The sequence below is a fragment of the Drosophila mojavensis genome, unplaced genomic scaffold, assembly GCF_018153725.1.
Source record: "Drosophila mojavensis isolate 15081-1352.22 unplaced genomic scaffold, ASM1815372v1 contig_136, whole genome shotgun sequence".
NCBI lineage: Eukaryota > Metazoa > Arthropoda > Insecta > Diptera > Drosophilidae > Drosophila > Drosophila mojavensis.
This window is the reverse complement of record NW_025318667.1, coordinates 22,252,804-22,274,653: the sequence shown is the minus strand read 5'-3', so window position 1 is coordinate 22,274,653 and position 21,850 is coordinate 22,252,804. Positions and strand designations below refer to the sequence as shown.

Below are 21,850 nucleotides of genomic sequence, written 5' to 3'. Positions count from 1 at the left end.
TCAGTTCTGTTCCTCTGCGCCGTCAACTTTTTAATGAAGTCATTTTTCTTGGCCGCCTATCAGCAGTAGCTGCGCTTTGTTTGCCCAACACAAATATTGTTACATGCCAGGTGACTTTTCAGTCCCCACTCCTGAGGGAGGGGAGGGGGAGGGGGCGGGCGCTAGCTACAAGTCGCAAGTCTCAAGTCTCAAGTCGCAAGTCGCGACTTTCGCCGCTTTGTTTGTCATTTATAATCTCGTGTTGGATTCTCTCAGATTTTTATTTTATTTTGGGTACTTGGCATTGTTTGTAGAGTTGCCTTTGTTGTTGCTGCTGCTGCTGCTGCTGCTGTTGGGCCTAAATAGTTGGGTGCGATAATCAAACATTTGCCCAGCATTATGCTGAGCGGGGGAGGGAGTGGGGCAGCAGGGCACTGGCAAAGGCAAAGTCTAAAGAAAAGCATCTGCAGACACTCAGCTTATGGGGACGCTGCGATAAAGTTTTGAAGGAAAATCTCAGGCTAAGCAAATAGAATTGCCGGGGCAAAGCAAGCAAAGCGGAAGCCAAACTCAATGTGAGCCAAAGAACTGAAAAAGGCTAAGGTATTCAATGTCAAATGAAAACAGATTTAGTTTTACATATTTAACTACGGATAGAAGTAAGTGAGGGTCGATTGGAGAATGGGACAGAGCATGAGCATTTCAGCGAATTGGGCATATCAAATCTGCCAGCTGAAGCACTTTCCGAGCTAAGCTATTCCTATTCAAATGCCTCTATAGTCATATGTGTCTATAGGGTAACTGCTAGTCTACTATTATCTATTCAATATATATATATATGTATATATATATAGGTAAGTGAGTGTCGAGACTAAGATATTGCTGTGTCTATAATCATATGTATCTATAGGGTAACTGCTAGTCTACTATGGTGTATTAGTATTATATATATTATTGCGAGCAAAGTGAACAAGGTGAACTAAGGAATTGGGAAATCCTAAACTATCCCAAGTCATATTGAAGCTGTTTGCTTTTCCATATATAATCAATCGAATATCTCTATGATCATATCGGTCTACAGGGTAACTAATATTATCTATTATATTATTATCTAATATTATCTAAGTGCAGTATAAAACTCCATATGGGCAAGCGATTGGAAAAGGAAGGAAGAAACTATAAGAGAACGGTACATCTATCTACTGAAGAGCTCTCGAATCGAGCGCTCAAATATTTCTCTATCTTCAAATCCCTCTCTCTCTCTCTCTCTCTCTCTCTCTCATCTCATCTGCTTAAAGGGCAACTGCTAGTCTAGCATTGCCTATTCAATGCATCTATTGATTTTGTGCATTTCCTTGACGGACTTTCGCTTTGTCAATGGCCGCCGTCAATGGCTCATTAAACGAAATTTTTGGCCTCGCATTTGAGGTGCTTCACACCTTTCACCTGGCACTTGAGTTGCAACTAATGAGTTGGCCCATTGAAATATTTGTCGCCTGCCGTTCAGAGCCCCAGCCCCAACATGCTCAAAGTCGAGAGGAACTTCATTTGTTTACATGCCAATTTCAATTTGTTTTAACTGATAATTTGAGCTCTTCTCTCTCCCTCCCTCTCTCTCTCTCTCTCTCTCTCTCTCACTCTCGCTAATGAAGCCAATGTCAGCTGCAGTCTCGTTTGGCGCCTTCGATTGTGCAATGTCATTTGGGGGGGTGCGTGAGTCGCTAGACTCTCGCACTGGCTTCATTAATTAAATATAATTGAGTTTTAATAGGCGTACTGAGCCCAGGCAACAACAGCAACAACAGCATCAACTACAACAACAACAACAACAAGAGCTACACAGACTCAAGTCCGAAGTCGAAGCTGGCCATTAGAGTTATGCGGGTGTTGTTGCTGTCGAAGGTCGCGTGGGTGCTTGAACATGTCTTCAGAAGATGCTGTGACTACAGCAACAACAACAACAACGACAACAACAACAACACTCACAATGACTTAATGACTGACCATTGGGAAAGCTTGCCGTTGGGGCTCGGCATCTGTTTGAGCCCTCAGCCCTCAGCCCTCAGCTCTCAGCTCTCAGCTCTCGACTCGTATCCGCGCTTAACAATCACTTAGCGCATTATTAAAAACGCTTTTTGATTGCGCTTTGGCGTGCTTGGTCTCTGGCTGGGTCCGGCCGATTGAAATCGATAGGCGTTTGCTTTAGTCGCCTATGCTCTAACTAAAAGCCAACCACGACTGCAGCAGACGGCATGACAGCCATAGCCTATATATGCAGAGTTTGTTCCATTACAGACGAATCAAATGATCCCGAATTGGCTCTGGATACACCTAGCATCTGCTCTTAGATCTTGAAGCTCAAGTGAACTTAGATTCCAGTATTACACCTAGCTAGATCATATATGATGTCTTTACTGTACCTTCCGAATGCAACCAACAAACATTGTAATATCTTTAGCTATTTTTGAGCTATTGCAAATGCTCTTCCTAATCCTGTTTTAATTGACTTATTGATTAAGCTTCGAAATTAAAACAAGAAAAGCTTAATATCTTGAATTAGTTTTTAATTATTGCAGTATCCTTAGTAGTCAATTTTATTGAGTCACCTTACTTTAGTTGCTCCTCGGGAGCTCAGAGCATTTTTCAGCCACTTTTAACAGCTAAATTGATATACAGTGGAATTCGGTTAAAACTAGGGACAGTCGGTATACCCGGAAGACGCCTTAACCATATAAATTCATTCATATAAGGTTTGGGTCCAGAATTTTCGTCACAATAACCGTACGGACGCTATAAGCGGAGTCGCTGTAATCGGATTCTACTATATTAAACATATAATTAATGATATATCAGTAATATATATATACACATACATATATCTAGTTATACATCTTGTTATCTAGTATATTGTCAGGGTGTTTCATATGCGTTGTCCATGTCTTTTTCTTTCCTTTTTGATTTTAATTGACCATGGCCAAGAAGTCGCACTTGGGAATGTCTCAATCAAAAGATACGGCAAACCCACGGCAAATCAACATAAATATTTGTGACTTGCTGTTGTTGTTGTTGTTGTAGGTTTTAGCTGCTGAGCCGGAAAATATCGAAGAGCCCAAAAAAAAAATCCAACTTTTTCTATTGTTTTTTTGTTGTTGTTGTGGTCTATGCGAGACACGCCCCGTTGTTGTTGTTGCTGTGATAGTTGTTGATAATTTGCATTTGATTATGGATGTTAGGCTCGTCACTGTTGTTGTTGTTGTTGTTGTTGTTGTTGTCGCTGCGAAAATTGTTCCGGCAAAAGGCTTTGATTTCTAATCAGAGCTGTTAGATCTTGTAGCAGCCAGATTAGACGGCAGAGCCCAGCTGGGCTCGTTGTTGTTGTTGTTGTTGTTGTTGTTGTTGCTGATGGCTGGAGAAGGGTACGATATGATATTTGATCTGGGGGCAGGAGGCGGCACATGTCCAGCTTCGTCAGTGAAGTTGTCAACGTTCTTAGGTGAGGTGTCGCTGTCGACTGGGACTGGGACTGGGAGTGGGGCAGGGAGTGGGGCAGGGAGTGGGGCTGGGACTGGGACCGGGAGTGGGGCAGATACAAGGTGCCGCTAATAAGCTCGTTTGCAGACCAATATTAATAACACCAACAATGGCATCCGGGCCGAAAGCAGCGGCTGACAACGAGGCCACAATTTATGTAGCACCCACAAAAAGAAGAAGAAGAAGAAGAAAAAAAATACCAAAATAAAGAAAAAATAAAACGGAAAAAAATCAGTTACAGTGAGAGCGACAAGAGTGCGGGAACGGAAAGGGGAACGATCTCGGGATTGGGCACAAACGACAAAAGGCAACTCAATAAAAATAAAAATAACAAGATGTCATAAAATGAATAGTCAAAGAAATAACAAGTACTATGCGACCTGAAGCTGAAAGCTCCAACAAGGCGCCCGAAAAACAACAGCAACAACAACAGCAACAATAACATGACGAATAAATAAGTGCATAACCAGAGCCAGCGGCTGGGTGGTGCAGTGGCTGAGCGGGAATCGTGCCGACCGAAAAAAAAGGATAATTACGTGCTCAAGATTTTTTATGTGCCACAAAAAAAAAAGTAGAGAGAGGGTGAGCGGCTGAGAGAGAAAAATTGTCAAATTAAAGTGAGCCTAACGCTGAAATGGAGTGAGCAGAGCGTTGCGCCTGGGTGTGGGTGTGGGCGTGGGCGTGGGTGCTGCTTTTTCGGGCTACAGCGCCCTTGGCAAATAAACAACAACATAAACAGACAAAACCAACCACCCAAATGTGTTGGCCACATTTCAAAGCAAAGCCAAGCAGAGATGCAGCAAGCCGCAGACGAAATACGCTGAAGACTAAAATTCCAGCAGAAGCTGACCAGGCCAAGAGCGAGACGATTTGCTAGAATTATGCTGAAAGAGTTGTCAGAGTTGGCGATAATTATGAATTTTTGATTTAGTTTATTTAAGAGCTGACATTTCATGTTCAATTAATGAAAAATTTGTTTATATGTGAGGTAAGGAAATTAGCAGAACTAAAAGCAGCTGAGATTGCTGAGGAGAGAGAGAGAGATAAAGAGAGAGATAGAGAGAGAGAAAGAGAAAGAAAGCTAGCTGAATCTAGGGTAACTCCTGCTTTATATATAATTAAATAATGAGTTATTAATGAGTTTGATAAGGAAAAAAATTACCCATACAACAAAAATCTCTGCAGCAGTCAACGAACTTCTCATCTGCCTGACAAACTTGATTATAAAATACATAATACCCCTTGTGGGCAAGTGTAGACAAGTAAGAAGAAGCAGCAGCAGCAGCAGCAGCAGCAGCAGCAACAACAACAACAACAGCACTCACAAAATATATAATACAAAATTTGTCAAATGAAAATATTTTGAATGCTGTGAGCATCGAGTGGAATGGAATGAAGAGCATGATGAGTATCCGCTGGTTAGACATGGCCCCAGACATTTTACTCTCTACAATCAAATACACCTTCCGTTGTTGTTGTTGTTGGGCTCTTGCCTTTTTATACGCTTCGATAAGTTAATCCCATCGTCTTTTAGCGCCTGTCAACTGTCCAACTCCCAACTCAGCTGAAGATAAACAAAATCGAAGGAACGCTCAACTTGTCAGCCAGAACGAGAGACGAGAGACGAGAGATGAGAGATGAGAGCATAGGCCTGGCCTGGTTTTTGCCAGGAATCCTTTTGCGTTTCACCTGCCTAACAGGTGTGCGTTTTAGTGGGCGGGTCAGCCACCCCCAAAATGCGGTGGTTGCTCTACACAACAGCAGCAGCAACCACCTCGATTTTGAAATATCTTTTCGAATATTTGCGCAAAATTTAATTAAAGTTAAAATGCCCAAAATAACATTCGATGTTCGTGCCGAAAAAAGAAACGGAGAGAAAAAAGTTCTATGAAATCAAATTAGATTTATAGTATGTGGCCAGGGTCTGCGCCTGTGCCTCTGCTTCTGCCTCTGCCTTTGCCTGAGCCTGTGTTTGAACAGCAAACAGTTTTAGGCTAAAATAGTGAAAACTGCTTGCGTTATTGCAAGTTTTCAAGTTATTCGGCCAATTTGGAAACACAAAAGGTTTCCATAGTGCATGTTGTTGTCGATGCTCAAACGAGGCCTAACGATAATTGGAAAGCTGAAGAATAGGCAGAGTGGGAGAGAGACACAGAGAGCGAGAGCGAGAGAGAGAGAGTGAAAGTGTGAAATAGTCCGAGTGAGAGAGAAATAGAGATCAAGAGATGGAAACAATGAAATGGGAAATAGAGATAGTGAGAGAAAGAGAGAGAGAAAGAGAATGAGAGAGAGAAAGAGAATGAGAGAGAGGCGGAATGGGAATGAGAGAGAGAGAGAGAAGAATAATGAGAATGAGAGAAAGAGAGAAGGGAGAAAGACAGAGAAAGATATGGGAAAAGTGAAATGGGAGATACATATAGCGAGAGAGCGACTGAGACTGAGAGAGAGAGAGTGACAGACCGAGTAAAGAAGAGAGTGAGGGAGAGTGAAGAAGAAAATGAGATAAAGGGATGGAAAAGATGAAGAGGGATAGACAGATAGAGCGAAAAAGAATGTCAGAGAAAAAGTGAGGATGTAGAAGAGCATGAGAATGAGAGAAAAATATATGTATGCATAAAGAAAGAGATAGAGTGAGGGAGAGACCAAGTTAGAAAAGTGAAGAGATGGATATGATGATGGAGTAAGTGATATCGAAAACATCGCCATCTCTACACTATGCTACATATGTAGAACTACATAGAGCTCTACAGCTATATTATAGAAACTATATTTATGAGCATTTGCCAGCTTAGAGAAAGGGAATTGCAAACAAAAATAAATTATATATTTTGAGTTTCACATCATAAACGAATTTTAAAGTAAATCTCAAAGAAATTGTAAAGCGAACTTTCTGTATAACTGAACTTCACATAGCAAGGCCTCACTTGAGATCGATTCGATTCAAACTCTAGTTCGATTCTTGGTTACTGAACCCTGTTGGCCTGTGTCGGCACCCACGCAGCCCTCAGTCAAGCCAAGGTGGGGCCACAGCTCCAACTAGTTTGACGATAACTTGCCATCGAGACGAAGTTATCGATATCAAGGTCATCTTCACTATTGTCTGATTTTTATCTATGCCATTATCTTTATCTAGTCACTTATTTTTGCTCCATTTGCATGGCTATCGGCGGTGTTGTTTGTATTTGTTGTTGTTGTTGTTGTTGTGGCCGAGTTGATTTTGTTTTTATTTTTTATTTATTTTTATAGCGTTTTTTAGGTGTCGTTTTCTCTCTTTTGTTTATCTAGCCCCTCAGGGAGGCGTGGCCCAGCGGCATGTTGCAATTTGGTCGCCAACGATCGACTAATGAGCTTTTTATTTGACAGCACAACAGCTATATTTGTCTCTATGTAACGTGTGTGTGAGAGTGTGTGTGTGTGTGTGTGCCTCAAAGGTAGCTTCTGGCCGCCTCCTTTCATGGCTAACCCCAATTCCCCAAGCGATTTTCCATTCCCAACTCGACACAAATTGTGTGTTAAAGTCTTGTGATTAAACAACTTTGGCACCTGCTTGGCCCGCTGCACTTTGATTGCACTTCACACCTACGCCGACGTCGCTGCTTGCCATATGGCGCTCCACCTTGTGGGCCACTTGCGCAACTTGTTCGCATCTATGCCTTCGTTTCTTCTTGTTTTCTCTCTTCTTCGCTCTTTCTAGTTTCGGTATAAATTTGCCCGCTGACAGGCAACATAGGCATGGGGGAGCGGCTGGGTTGGGGCTGGGGCTGGGTTGGGGCTGTGGCTGGGGCTGGGTCTGGGTCTGTTGCTGCAGCAAAGGCCCCAAGATGTTCATGATTTAGTGCCTGGCAAATAATGTTCTGCTCCGAGGCGATAATCAGGCGAAAGAAAGTGCCAGCGACTCAACACTCTGGTGTTGACTTGTTCAACTCTTGGCCAACTCATCAAACAGCTGGCCCGATCGCTGTGCCACATCGGCCTGGCATGGGCTGCAGGCCGTTCGATTGGTTGGCTTGGCTGATTAATTAGATATGTTTAGCAGGGAAATGATGGGTGAATTGAGCAGAGCTGTGACTGAGCGAGTGTGAGACTCGAAAATCCAACTCCAAATAGAGATACTATATATATTCTATATACTCAGTTAGTCGGGCTTGAGCTAGTGACAGGCCAAGTTCGGGTTTTGGCTTTTGCATAATTATTGTTTGGCTTTGGGCGAAATGTTTTTCACATCAATTCAGCAAAACTTGAGCATTGTATTTAAAGTTGCGGACAAGAGTGTTTTTCCTTTTATCGGGCGGAGTGGGGGGCTAGCTGTGGCATGTGGCATGTTGCATGTTCAAATGCGCAGCTAGAGCTGCTGGGCAGGCGACGCCTTGAAAGCTGCCAGCATAAGTCAACACCATGTGTTGTGGCTGCTGCTGTTGTTGCTGCTGCTGTTGTTGCATGCATAAATCTGTTGCATGTTGTAAATGTTAAATGCGCAACGGCAACGACGCTGCTTTTCATCTGAGCTGCATCTTTGGCGCATTTGCGCTTCAATGCGATTTATTTGCCCGTTGTTTGTAATGCCATTTATTGGTGTTGTTGTTGCTGTTGTTGTTGTTGCTGTTGTTGTTAAGGCTGCTGCTGCTTGTTGCTATTGCCTGTTGTTAAATGCTTATTTACATTACGTTTAGCGGCACTTGACGGGCGGCTCCTGCGGCTACAACAACAAAACTTCAGCTGCAACTGCAACTGCCACTCGGCAGCGGCAACAGCAACTCCATTTCCAAGTGGCAGCTTCGCATGTTGCCCCCACGTTTGGGGCGGCGGCAACTTACCAGCAAAGGTAAAAAAGAAGACAGACAGAGGCACAGTGAAAGAGAGACAGAGAGAGACAGAGAGAGAGAGAGGGAGACAGAGAGTTGTTGCTGCTGCACAAATTTTGATTTATGTCGGCGTTGCGGCAGCTAGTTTCTGGCTCTCCTCCTCTTCTTCGGTTTATTCATTTTTGGATTTATATGCCATACATATCATTAGGTAAGCAGCAAGCGAGGGCGGCTCAACAAGTTGCTCTCAATCATTTCAATTCGGCTAATCGCTTTTGCTTCCGTCTGTGTGTTTGTCTTATAGACAAACCGTTTTACGAACTATTTTAATAAAGTTTCAAGGGCTCAACTTTATTTTAGCCAACTTCCAAAGCTATTAAACTGCATTTTCCCATCCCAAAAAAAAAAATCTGGCTTGCCTGCAAAAGTTTTGCATTTTGTTTAACTTTGGGCAGAGTTTTTTCGCCCTTTTTTGCTGGAATGCAGAACTCTTTGAATAGCAAGTGTAAACCATTTATTCTTACTACGCTTATGATTTAGATTGTAATTTATTTACCTTTATATAGGCTTTGTTCGAGTTAAGTTTACTTCCGATATTCCTTGATACATATACGCAAATTAAGAGTAAGCCAAGTTCATCCAATAATATTTCAATTAAGCACAAAAGATTTATATCACACTTCGTTTTCATGCCGGTATTAAATGTGCCCCTAAGCTCAGCTGATAACATTGCTTACATTTGATCATGCAATACTCTATAAAGTTCTAAAAAAGTCTAATTTTATAAATAATTAGAGATAATAAAAACGTCTAAAAGATAATCACAAAGATTTCTTTACATATTAATTATTTAATATTGATATTGAACAGTATGTAGTATTTTATCATATTGCTTACATTTGCAATTAAATTTAAACTTTAGAAATATTTCTAAAACTTGGAGTCTTTATCCGAAATGTACAAAAAATAACAAAGCTAAATACCAAATTCGAGGAGTCAAAAGACGCACGATATATAATAATGGAATTTCAGCATTTGATAACAGTGATCGATAATATTGAAACAGGCATAGTTATCGATTAATTAAAACAAGTTTGAACTGTCAATTTTATATAGGGGCCTACACACAGTCCTTATAGGTTCTATGATCAACGATCATCCTGATCGTCTCCTTCAGTCTCCTTTACATTTAATTTTGAATCTACATTTTCCATAGGTAAATATATTCTTGACTAGGCATATCGAACCACTGCAGACAGACGTTAGCGACTTTAGCTAGTGCTCAGCCAGCAACTCCTGGGGCAACCCACGCTAATCGCTTCGCACAGATCCGCAGCAGTGTTGCCTGTGTTATAGGCATGATATACCATCTTCAGTAGACGGTAGCCCAAGCAGTTGCTGTCTATTGTTGTTTCGTGTTATTGTTGTTGTTGTTGCGCATGAGCAGCTTCAGACGCGCGCAAAAAAAAAGAAGAGAAGAGAAGACGAGAAGAGGAGAAGCAGCAGTAGCAGCAGCAGCAGCAGCAGCAGCAGCAGCAGCCAAATGTTACCTCGCTTCCTCCTAAACCCATTGGCATTGGCAGTTACGATTTAACATTTCGCATATTGACAGAGCAGGAGGCGGGCGGATCTGGCAGCAGGAGGGGAGGGACGGTGGTCTAAGAACTTGGAATTTTGAATTCAGTAGAATTGCACAGCAACGGCGCAAGTGCAGCAGCTGTACAACAAATACAAAGAAACCCCGATGCTCTGCCATGGGGGAGCTGCAGTTGACGTATGCTTAAACAGATGCCGTTGTTGCTATTTTTATATACAAATTTATTAGTAAAACTGAACAAGAAGAAGAAGCAGAAGCAGAAGAGGCAGATGATGATGAGAATAATATCGTAGATTCCAAGACTTGGCGCTGACTTGAGACATCATCTCGCCCAGCGCCTCTCCCGCAATCCCACTCTCTCTCCCCATCTCTGTCTCCCTTCCACCTGCCAATGCGATAGACATCTTTAACTGGTTGCTTGGAGCCGTTGTTGACATTTGGGCATTTGGCCTGCTGGCTGACAGTTAATGAATTATTTAGCTAGCTGCCAGCGCCACGAGCTATGCAACAATCTTTTATGCCGTTTCTGCAACAAGATGGGCTCAGAGGAGGAGACGCTGGACTCTGATCCAATTAACTGCTTATACAAAACACAAATGGCCAGACATATAGACAACAGCGGCAAAGCGAGACAGAGACAGAGAGAGAGCGAGATGGAAAGAGCTGGAGAGAGCTGGTCAGACATGGACAGCCGCCCATGGACATATTGTCCAGGCCCAAGTAATAACAGTAAAAATCAACGCAAGCCATTCGTCCGCATGTCGCAACGTTTTGATGTCCTTACGGCTGCCCTGTGGGCTACACTTCAGCAAACATTCACACACACACACACACACACGCACGCACACAGGCAGACAGGAGCAGCCTAAATGCCCCGCTGCGGCCCGCAGACGCCTGCGCTTGGCTACCTTTGCACATGATTTTCATGCTCTCACTCAAGGCTAACACAAAATTGACATGTTCTTTGGAACTAGTTGCGCAGTGCAGGTGAGTTTGTTTTGGTTGCATGGGCTAAGCAAATCAGCCGAACTTCCAGAAGTTTCTTTTGAGCTAGTTGCATGAACTTCTTGTTCTGCGAAACTAGTGAGGTTATAGTTGAACTTTGTTTTCGGGCTTTGTCCATTGGCTAGCTATGCGATCATACAGCAGTTCCGTATGAACTAGTTCCATGAACTTTGTTTTAATTGAGCTGTTCAAATTTGTGCGGCTTGAAAGATGAGTTTATATTGACTTGAATTTTGTATATACTTTATTGGTTCATTTGAACTAGTTCACCGGACCTAGTTCATTTAAACTAGTTGTCCTACATCTGCCTATAAACTAGTTGCATGAACTTTGTTCAAAGCAAGTAGTTCATAAATGTGATCAATCAAAGATGGACTAATAAATGTATTATGGAATGGAATTATGGAATTAGTTCCGTTGCAGCTGAGCTTCATTTTCTGAAGTTTCTTTCAATTGGTTTACTATATGAACTCGCTGGTTCCATGAACTTTCTGCTATGTAAGTAGTTCACATATGTGCTCCATCTAAAATGAATTGACATACGTATATCCCAAGTGATCTTTACATTCTCAGCTTTCCTTTCATGCTCCAACTCTAGCTCAAGGTTAACACAATTTTGGCATGTTCTTTGGAACTAGTTTGATTCAATATTCATTCTGTTCTATATTGTTCTATTCATTCCATTCATACTAATCTCTTCATTCCCAGTGTTCATTTTGTTGCCCTCAAAGCTAACACAATGACGTCACATTCTTAGCTATGAAGCTATCTAGGCAAATGCCATGTCTATCCCACCCAATTTGACTATCTAAGAGCATAGAAGCTTCGTTGTAGAGCTCTGGCTGGCTTTTGCATATGCTGGCCGCTGGTTGACTTTTCAATTTGTAAATGTGTGCGTATGCGTGTGTGTGTGCGGTTGTGTGCGTGCGTGTGTGTGCTTTGGCTGCTTTTGGGGTCTAGCTACTCCATATTTCTGGCTGTTGGCTGGCTTTTGCTTTTGACGTGGCCTGATGAGCCTGCAGCTCTCGCTCTCTCGCTCTCTCTCTCTCTCGCTTTAGCTCTGGCTTTGGCTTTGGCTCTGGCCGTTCGGGCTATAGCTATGGCTTTGGCTTTGGCTTTAGCTTTGACTTTGGCTTTAGCATCGGGGTTGGCCCGCATATGTAACGTTATGTGCATAAAAAATAATCATAATCACTTGAAAGCCCCGGCCAGAGTTAAATCCGGCATTAGGTGGGGCGCTGGCAAAGGCAGATAAAGGGTTCGGACTTTGCATGTGGAGAGGTGGCAAGGGGTGGGCGGGACGGTGGGTCTGGCGACTTGGCCCCTTGGCGCTTTGAGCACTTTGCCTCGACAATAAATAAAACATAAATTGCAACAAAATATAAAGCAGCAGCCAAGTGATTTTCACTTTTTCTCGCCCATTCCATTTGCATTTGTGTGTGTGTGTGTGTGTGTGTTTTTTGTTGCAGCTCTGTTTGCGCACGTCGCTGGCAATTGTTGTTGACTGTGTGCTAGCTTATTAAAAATATGGCTAAGTGAATTTGCCACCAAAAAAGGAGGGAGCCCAAGGACGGACAGCGGCAAGGACAGCAACAACCGTTGACTGTTTAAAATTCATAAACATAAACAATACAAACGCAAACATTAAACAAACGTGTTAGCACTTGCCATTCAGCCACACAGAGCTGTCGCAAAGGTGTGTTGGCTAGGTGTGTGTGTGTGAGTGGACATGTGTGTGTGTGTGTGTGTGCTGGCCAGTAAATCAGAGCGTATGGCTGTGACAGCCTCGTCACAGACAGCGGACGCCATGACGAATGACATAGCCCAGGTCTGTCGAAAGCTGTCAGAGTTTCAGCAATGGACAGTCCCGCTGTCCCGCCGACTGTTGGGATCCCCGCCAGGCATTGGCGCTGTTTTTTGTTGCCCCTGCATCTGTTTTTTTTTTTTTTTTGTCCTGCTCCAGTGAAGTGCGCATTTGACAAGCCCAGTAAACAACAATTAAAATGACAACGGGCCGAGGGAGCCAAAGGATTTTTGCACGTTGCCTTTTCCTTACCCTTGCCCACCTCCGAAAAAAATGAGAAAGTCTAACTGATGAAAACTGACAATGAACGAGCCGGGGCGAGAGCTGGCCGGCGCTAGAGCCGCTCTTGGTAACGTATCCCAAGCTAGGCACGAAATTATAGCCACAGGACATGCACACACAAAGCAGCCAAATCAGCGCCTGCTCCGCAGCTGCATACACAATGTGGCAAACGAGGCCAAACAAGGCCCAAAATGTGGGCAAAGAAAATGAGAAAAAAACGGGGAGGTAAGCAAAAAATGAATGAGAGAGAGTGTGGGAAGGGGAGGGGGGAGAGGAGTTGGGGCAGCAGTCGAAGTTAACTATTCCGGGCAAATAACTTGAGGACATGACAATGCAATTTCGAGCCAATGCTCGAACCCAATGAAAAATCCATCAACGAATCGCCAATCTCTGACTGCTCCTGCTGCTCTTGCTCCTGCTACTCCTGCTCCCCATTCAGCTCTAGCTGGGGCCGGAACATATGCGCCACATATTGATATGCCATGCGAGCCGAGAGACGAGCGCAGTTGATGGATCTCTTATGAATGCGTGAATCACTGCAAAACTTTGCTGCCGTCTTTCTCTCTCTCTCTCTCTCTCTCTTTCTCGCTCACTCTGTGTCCAGTGCATGCTGAGCACTGAAAGCGAATTATCTTGTAAGATTTTGTTTTTTTTTTTCAGATGCCAAAAAGATGAGCTTGCTGTGCCAAGAGATACCCTGTATCTCTCTCTCTCTCTCTCTCTCTTTCTCTCTCTCTCTCTCTCTCTCTTTCTCTCTCTCTCTCTCTCTGTGTATTTATAAATACTATAAAATATTATTAATGACATTTAACTAGATCTAAGCAATCGAGTTAAGCATAGGCGACTAATAGATAACCTGTATGTATTTAATTTATAAGTAAATAAATAGATAACGACTAATAGATACCCTGTGTATATTTAGGTTAGTAAGTATATTGTATATTGATTGCATTTAGAAGCCAACACAGTATAATATAATCATCTACTGAGATTGAAATCAATGAACACTGTCTAGTACATACCCTGTACATTGCTCATACAAATATATTCACATGTCATGTGATATATGTATGTATCAAATAAATATTTATTAATATAAAGAATGATTTTGTGGCACTACCTACAACTTACAAATATATCAATATTTATTCTGAAATAAATATTTGTGAACACATAGATCGATCTCCTTGAAATACAACTTGTAAATAAATCAATATTAATTGTAAAAGACGAACTGTAAATACTGCATTCCACTAAAAAAACAAACATTTATAAGCAATACACTTAGCTGCTAGTCGTTCATGCCCCACACCCTCAATTTAATGGGTATACAAAGGCGCCGCTGGCATAAGAACTTTATGGCCAATTCAGCTTGTAGCTGGCTTTGAATGCGCATCAAGCTAATTAATCGCTGTTAATTAACAGGTAAATAAATCAGTTGCTCGCCCTAATTAATTTAATATATATATAAATATAAATATCAACATAAATAGACACAAGATAAATGTAGTCCAGTGACGCGCAACGATTTAGGAAAATAAAAGAAATACAGTTTATATGAATATATGAATAAATATAAATATATACATATAGATACATATATATATAAATTATAGGACTATGTTGCATAGCCTTGGGAAGCTGTTGATTTTATGATAGCTGACGCATCGCTCCACACAAATACGCATGCAATATACACACGTATATATGCATATGTATAGGTATGTTTCTATTGACCGATTTATACATATATGTATATGTATATGTATATGTATATGTATATGTATATGTATATGTATATGTATATGTATATGTATATGTATATGTATATGTATATGTATATGTATATGTATATGTATATGTATATGTATATGTATATGTATATGTATATGTATATGTATATGTATATGTATATGTATATAGTATTTGTCGCTGCGGCTCATTTGATTGGACAAATTGTTTGGCTAATTTGCCAGGCATTTGGCTGAAAGCCGTTGGCACATTTATCATGACGCGTTTAGCATTAGAGCGCGTCCATCACACGGCGAGTGAGTTGGCCGTGTTTGGTCCAACTATTTCTGTACGCCGGCCACACGGCGTATGAGTAATGTCTTGATTTGCCAACGGCTTAAGATTTAAATTTATTTATTGCCGCATCCCCAACCACAAGAAAAAGAAAATAAAACCAACTCAACTCAACTCAACTCAACTCAACTCAACTGCGGCTGCGATTTAATTTTAGATGCCTTGAATTTGCTTTTATTATAATGCAGCAGATTTCATTGTTGTTGTTGTTGTTGGCGTTGTTGCTGTTGTTGTTGTTGTTGCTGGCATCAACTATTTCTAAATCTTTGCCAGTTTCTTCTCCAATAGCTATTTCTCTTTATTTTTCCTCTTCGTTATTTTTTATTTATTTTTTGCAAATGTTTTTTTTCGGCGCCTGCCTGATGTGGGCGCCTCAGCTGGGTGGGCGTCGCTCTCTCTGTGTGTGTGTGTGGCATGGCTTGCATTTTAATTATGATAAAGTGCTGCTAATGTGCCATTCATTGGCCATATAAATGAGGCGTGGCACGTTTGCATGTGATTAGTGAGCAGCTGACAGGGGTACAAAAAAAAAAAAAAAAAAAAAAATGAAGGCCCCAAAGACCTTTGACCTAGCACGAGAATTAAAGTCTAGCTGGCAAAAATTTAACATTTTTCGACTAAAGACATCTGCTAATGGATTAACTCTGTTTTATAGTCAACTAATTTTAGTTTTTCCTGCCTTGCCAAAAGGAAAATTTGTCATTGAATTCAGCTAAATTAGAATTGATGCGCTTTGCCTGATGCAGCTGCATCTTTTGGTCCATTTGTATTTGTATTTTCTTTCGGCTTATGGGAAATTGTCTACAATTTCATTGAGCTGAGAGCAAATCAAATTGCTGCCTAGGCAAGTCAATTTATATTGGAAGCATGACAAGAACTGACAATTTGCATAGACTCGCAGTACTGTGCAATGTGTGTGTGTGTGTGCGTGTGTGTGTGATGCTACAAATGTGGCAGCACAGTCTCAAGCGCCCGCCACATGCCTAGCCTAGCCTAGCTACTATGGGCCAAATATCGAGAGATTTGGAATTTTGTATGAACGTTTTTTTTAGACAAAGTGAAAAGTTGAATGTGATTTAATTAAAATAATTAAATGCAAAAAACTAAAATTTTACTTTGTCTGTAATATTTCGAATCACTAGGCATTTAGCTTCCTGCAAAACTTCCTATTAATTCTAGAGAATTGGAATTTTTTTACGGAAGGTTTTCAAGAAAGTTGAATAGTTGAATATAATTTAAATAAAATTAAGAAGTGAAAATTTAAATATAATTGATAAATGGCTTATGAAACTCTGGGATGCCTGAATAAATATATTTATTTGTTTATAGTAGTTGGGAATAATTAAAATGAATACTAACTGAGTAACACTAACTAACAGTGTCCCATAGAACAAATTTGAAACAGATCGATTTTATTTACTTGAAGTATTTACTTATATAATATAGAACATATATAAGAGTATATGCATAGATATATAATTATAAACATATAAATAATAGCGGAAGCTTTCCATAAGTGTTAGCTGTTTAGATATTCATGTAAGGCTTCAGCAGCTCTAATTTTATGCCCACAAAAATGTGTATGTGTGTCCACAGTGCAATGACTACTTCAGCTTGGCTGTCGGATTACGTTCGTCTAATTGAAATCTATGCGGGCTCGCTGCATATCTCTGAGCGCAGGACGAGGCGTTAGTTGTTATTAGTTGTTGTTAACAGCAATTACACGCATACGCACTCGCACACACACACACACACACACACACACACACACACACACACACAAGCGCTCTCATTATGTGCCAAAAATGAGGCATATTTGTAGAGATGCGACGCAAAAATTTTCCAATTTTCTCTGGTTTTTTCTTCTGTTGCTGCTGCTGCTGTTGTTGTTGTTGTTGTTGTTGTTGTTGGCTGTAATTGCCGGCAGTTGTTGCTGTTGTTGAGGTCACATTGAACGTCAAAGGCAAAAGTTTGGCAGAGCGTTAATTTCGTTTGCCCATAAACATGCAACATATGCGTGGCAGGCAAAGGGGCGTGCCCCGTGGCAGGAAGGGTCGCCGTGCCGTCCTGCACTGCATTTGCAACCCTAATAAAGCGCAGCGGTTGCTGCCACACGTGGCCCAGCTCTGATAACAGACGCGCCTGCCTGCCTGCCCGCCCGCCCGCCTGCCCGCCCTACAGATTGCCTGCCTGCCTGCCTGCCTGCTTTCCAGGCAGCCTGGGCAATGCCCATGTCCTCGGCCTTTGGTTTGTCCTGTTTGCCTGGACTTCGTGGCGCACTGTGTGATTTATGCACTAAGCAACGGCTCGTCTATGCGCCGCGCCCGCTCGCGCCCCCCTCGAGCCATGCGAAAAATGCAATTCTCATCTGATTGTTGCTGCTGCTGACGCTGCTGCTGCCGCTGCTGTTGCTGCTGTGGCATGTTTGGCATGTGGCATCCACGCGAGATGCGCACGGTACATGCCACTTGCAGCAAGTGCCACAAAAACATTGACACATCGTTTACAAGGCCAGCGCAGAGCGAGACTGAGCACAGACACACACACACACACTCACACACACACATACATACATAAATATGTACATATATATATTTGCAAAATTTGGAGCCTGGGCTGCAGCTGGCTGCCCCGCTGCGGATCGTGCCACAACAAATAACGACACAACAACAACAACAACAACAACATGGCAATGAACATACAAGCAAAACAAATGAAATATGAAATAGAAACGCTACCCCTAAGGCAGCAGCAGTGCCTGCCGCCCAACCCCCCTCGCCACACCCCCCGCGACTCGACGGCTCACAATCGCCTCGATTCTTTTGAAAATGCTTATCAAATTAATTTCGCTTAAATTCGCGTTTATTGTTTGAGCTGAGAGCGCTGCTCTGGGCAGGGGGTTAATTGCGAGGGCTTAGCTGAGCTGAGCTGAGCCAATACAACTAGTTGCCTCTCGCTCACACTCACTTCCACTCCAGCTCGCACTCTCTCTCCCTCTCTCTCTCGCTCTCTCTCTTTTTGGTCTGGTTATTTCTTTAGCTGACTTTCCTTAAGCGTTGCAGTATTGATTGCATGTTTGTTGTTTGTTGTTTGTTTGCCGTTGTTGTTGATGCGATGCTCTGGCCAAAGGTAAAAGGAGTCGATTTCCAGCGAGGGTTGGCCCAACAGTTGCCAATTGATTGAAATTGCGCTCGCGCGATTCTACGTGTGCCCTGCACTCCACACGTGTCCGCTGTTGTTCAATTATGTTTAAGCCAAATCAGCAGCGCAAACACTGAACGCCGCCCGCTCGACCCACTGGAGCCACTCGCTAATATATGTGCATTATGTGGAGGAGGAAGAAGCAGAAGGAAATCAAATCTTTCACAAAAAGAGCAACCAACGCCTTACCTCCCCCCTCCTCTCTCTGGGCGCGTTGCAACCCCCGCAACATTCAAAATGCCATCACCAATTTTTAAGTCGAAAACTAAACACACGCGACTCGAAACGTCGTCTGGATTGAAATTGAGTCGTTTAAGCCGTACCCCCGGCCACCCAGCACCACCCAATCATCCAGCTACCCACACCCACACCCACACCCACACGCTCAGCCTCAGCCTCAGCAACCCCAACGAACTCGCAGTTCATCATTCATAGAGCAGCCCAACCCTCCCACGCCAGCGACTCCTTCAGAACTCACTGCCAACAGAATGTAGCCGAATGTTTTCTTTTCCTTCTTTTTTTTTTTTAATATTTTGGCATGTCAAGAGCAAATCGAAAATGAAATATTCCCTAAGATTTTTGCTAATTGACGGCATTTTTCGATAATACAAAGAAATTTTTAGAAATTTTAAATTAGATTTTCCATAAAAATGTGCAAAAATTTCTGAAAACATTTCGTCGTTTCGAGAACAGGAACTAGATCTATTCTAGTGATGAATCTAGATCATGATCTATAATACATATAATTATATGCTTACGTAATTATAACTACATTTAAGCCAAATCATTCTGCACTAAATTTCGATTTTCAGTGGCTGGAAAAAAATTCTTAAAGTATTCCTCTTCTCTCTATCTCGAGATCAACTCAGCCAAAAATATCCCGATTAAGCATATATATAAATTGATATATAATTTATGATAACGCCTATGCCCCTTGCCCCTGCTCGCCTCCTGCTACCTACATATTAGCCAAATCTTTTAAGCAGAAATTCCCATATTCAGTGGAAAGTTTCTTCTGCTACGGTAAAGTAGCTCTAATCCTGAGATCTAGAATATGATTATTTTGTTTTCTGGTCTCGACCACGCCTCCTCCTGCCTATTACACACATTGCAGCCAAATGCCCATTCTCAATGGGTATCTAAATGCTCAAGCAATCAATATGATGTTCGCAAAATTTTGTGCAATAAATTTTTAATACTTTTTCTATGCTTAATAAAAACATGTATAAAATGCTCATAAATATCAAAGAGAAATATATATTGTTGAGGAACATCAATCGGAAATATGTTTAAAAATAAGTTAAATCCCATAAATCACGAGCAGATGAATTGCTGCGATATAATTGGAACATTTCCAGATTTTAGAAATGAAATGTTTGTTTTTCTTTTTAAGCTTATTTCAATTTTCAATCAAATCACAATTCAAACTCTATTACGTAAAGGCTCAAGTGTAGTTTCTCTCAGTGTACTCCTCATTTTTTCAGTTGGAGTCAAAATTCAATATAAACTCAATTTAGTAAAAACTGAAATCCATTTTTCTTATAGACTTAAGTCTCAATTTAAATTTAGCAACAACTCAAATGTAGTTTCTCTCAGTGTATTACTCATTTTTGCACTTGGAATCAAAATCTTAAATTGAACTCAATTTAGTAAAAGCATAATTTTTGCCTTTATATGGAATTAAATGTTGAGTCTAGTAAATGAGGAGTTTCAATTTCTCGCAGTGTACTACTCACTTTTGCAGTTATTTCAGTTGTCACTCAATTTGGTATAAACATAAATCCGCTCTATATAGATTAACCTCTATAATAAATGTAGTAAAAACTTGTATCTGGTTTCTCTCAGTGTACTCACTTTTGCACTCGTTGGCGTCCCGTGCCGTGGCTCGTCCCCAGGGCCGATCGAAGTAGAAGGGCTTGCAGCGCTCGCAGTCGCGTCCGTCCGTATTGTGGCGGCACTCGCAGCTCAGCTGGCCGCTGGCATCCGGCGAGCACTTGGAGGCGTGGCCATTGCACTTGCAGCGCCCACCCACGGAGAAGTCGGAGACGGCGTAATGCAGTCCGGCTGCAGCAGTGGCAGCCGCCGACGCGGAAGCAGCGGCGCCAATGGACTCGATGTTGTTGCCCGCCAGCTGGACGCTGTATTTGCCGGTGCGGAGGTCGGCGGGCGCGTCGATGTTGAGCAGCGCCTGGGGATCGGGCTGCTGCAGGCGGTAGAAGACAATGCGTATATCGGTGGCCGTCACCCAGTCCTGCAGCACGGGCGACGCGTCCAGATCCCTAGCCGAGGGTCGGCCCTCCAGCGTGCTGAAGGCGATGCGCGAGGCCATGCCGCCGCCGCCGTTGGCGTCGTGGCCATGTCGATGGGCGTCGCTGCAGCGCGCCTCCTGCTCGTTGTGCTTGGTGACGGTGGTGCGGGCGGGCCGGCCGAAGAGGCGGCGGCACTGTGAGCTGTAGTACTGGAACGGCTGCCAGCTGCGGCCGTAGTCGGAGCTCTTGTAGATGACCAGGGAGTCGGGGCGTGGGGCACGGGGACAGAACTGCAGACTGACATAGGTTAGCTCGTACTTCTTGCCCAGGGACAGGGTCAAGGTGACATTGTCGCCCCACTGGCCACCGCCGGCATAGCTGGAGCCGGGCGCTATCGGTGCCGATCGCCAGCAGGTCACGTTATTGGAGTTGTTCAGATCGGTGAGGGCGCGTGGCGGAAAGCTGTTCGCCTCGCAGCTGTGGCACTGCAACTCGCCGGCGCTGTAGCCGGAGCCGGAGCTGGAGCCAGTCGCGCGGCTGCTCTGATCCTGGAACTCGCAGTAGCGCTGCGGCTGCTGGGCGCCACAGGTGCTGCTGGCCACGACGGGCGCATCGTAGGCGGCGTTCACAAAGTCCGGAATGCAGGCGCGTGCCTTGTCGTAGTCGTAGCACGGATCCTCGACACGGGGCATGGCCAGCATCTTGAGGAACGCATCGTTGCGCTTGGCCAGCGCTGAAATCGCGCCCAGGCTCAAGAGAAACAGTTGCCAGCGCTGCATGGCGCAGTTCACAATGCGAAAATCACACACAAATCACACGAAAAAAAATGTATATGTATCTCACTGTTAACTGTTAATTGTTGCTAGTTGAATTGCACAAGCACAGAAACACACTCAATTGTTTTACACAGTTTGCCAGGCAGTGTCCTGAGCAGCGCGCGCAAGCGTTTTTTGGTGCGTGGGCTGAGGGCGTTTTAAATCGCGCGCGAGTCGCGTAGGTCGTGGTTGTCGTTGCTCTGTTTGTCGTCGTCGTTCGGTCTTCGGTTAACGTCAAGTCGGCCTGCCAGTTCACAGTCGACTGTGTAATCGTCGGGCACGAAGCGCGCGCACCAGCCCACGAAGTCAGCGGCTGTTTGCCTGGTGTGGCTGTGTGTGTGTGTGCGCGTGTGTCTGTCGCTGTCGCTGTGTGCGTGTGCAGCATTTGATCGCGTCTGCATTCGTATGTTTGGCAACATATGCTGCCAGCCAGAGCACAGCATCCACATTGTTGCTGACTAGCTGTGTGTGTGCAAACTCACCACGACGTGCTCTCGCTC

The 21,850-nt window shown here is 43.2% G+C and overlaps 1 protein-coding gene across 2 annotated transcripts in view; it reads right to left on the bottom strand.

The window, feature by feature from the left end:
* LOC6584467 (netrin-A) overlaps positions 1 to 21,634 on the bottom strand; it is a 57,878-nt gene extending 36,244 nt beyond the window's left edge. Inside the window, exon 1 of one of the 2 annotated variants that reach the window (XM_015161547.3) lies at positions 20,141 to 21,634. In XM_015161547.3, the coding sequence (XP_015017033.1) occupies positions 20,141 to 21,314 (1,174 nt within the window). In that variant the 5' untranslated portion in view covers positions 21,315 to 21,634. The remainder of the gene's footprint in view (positions 1 to 20,140) is intronic. The other variant, XM_002010086.4, reaches the window with a different exon arrangement.
* Positions 21,635 to 21,850: the final 216 nt, after the last annotated feature.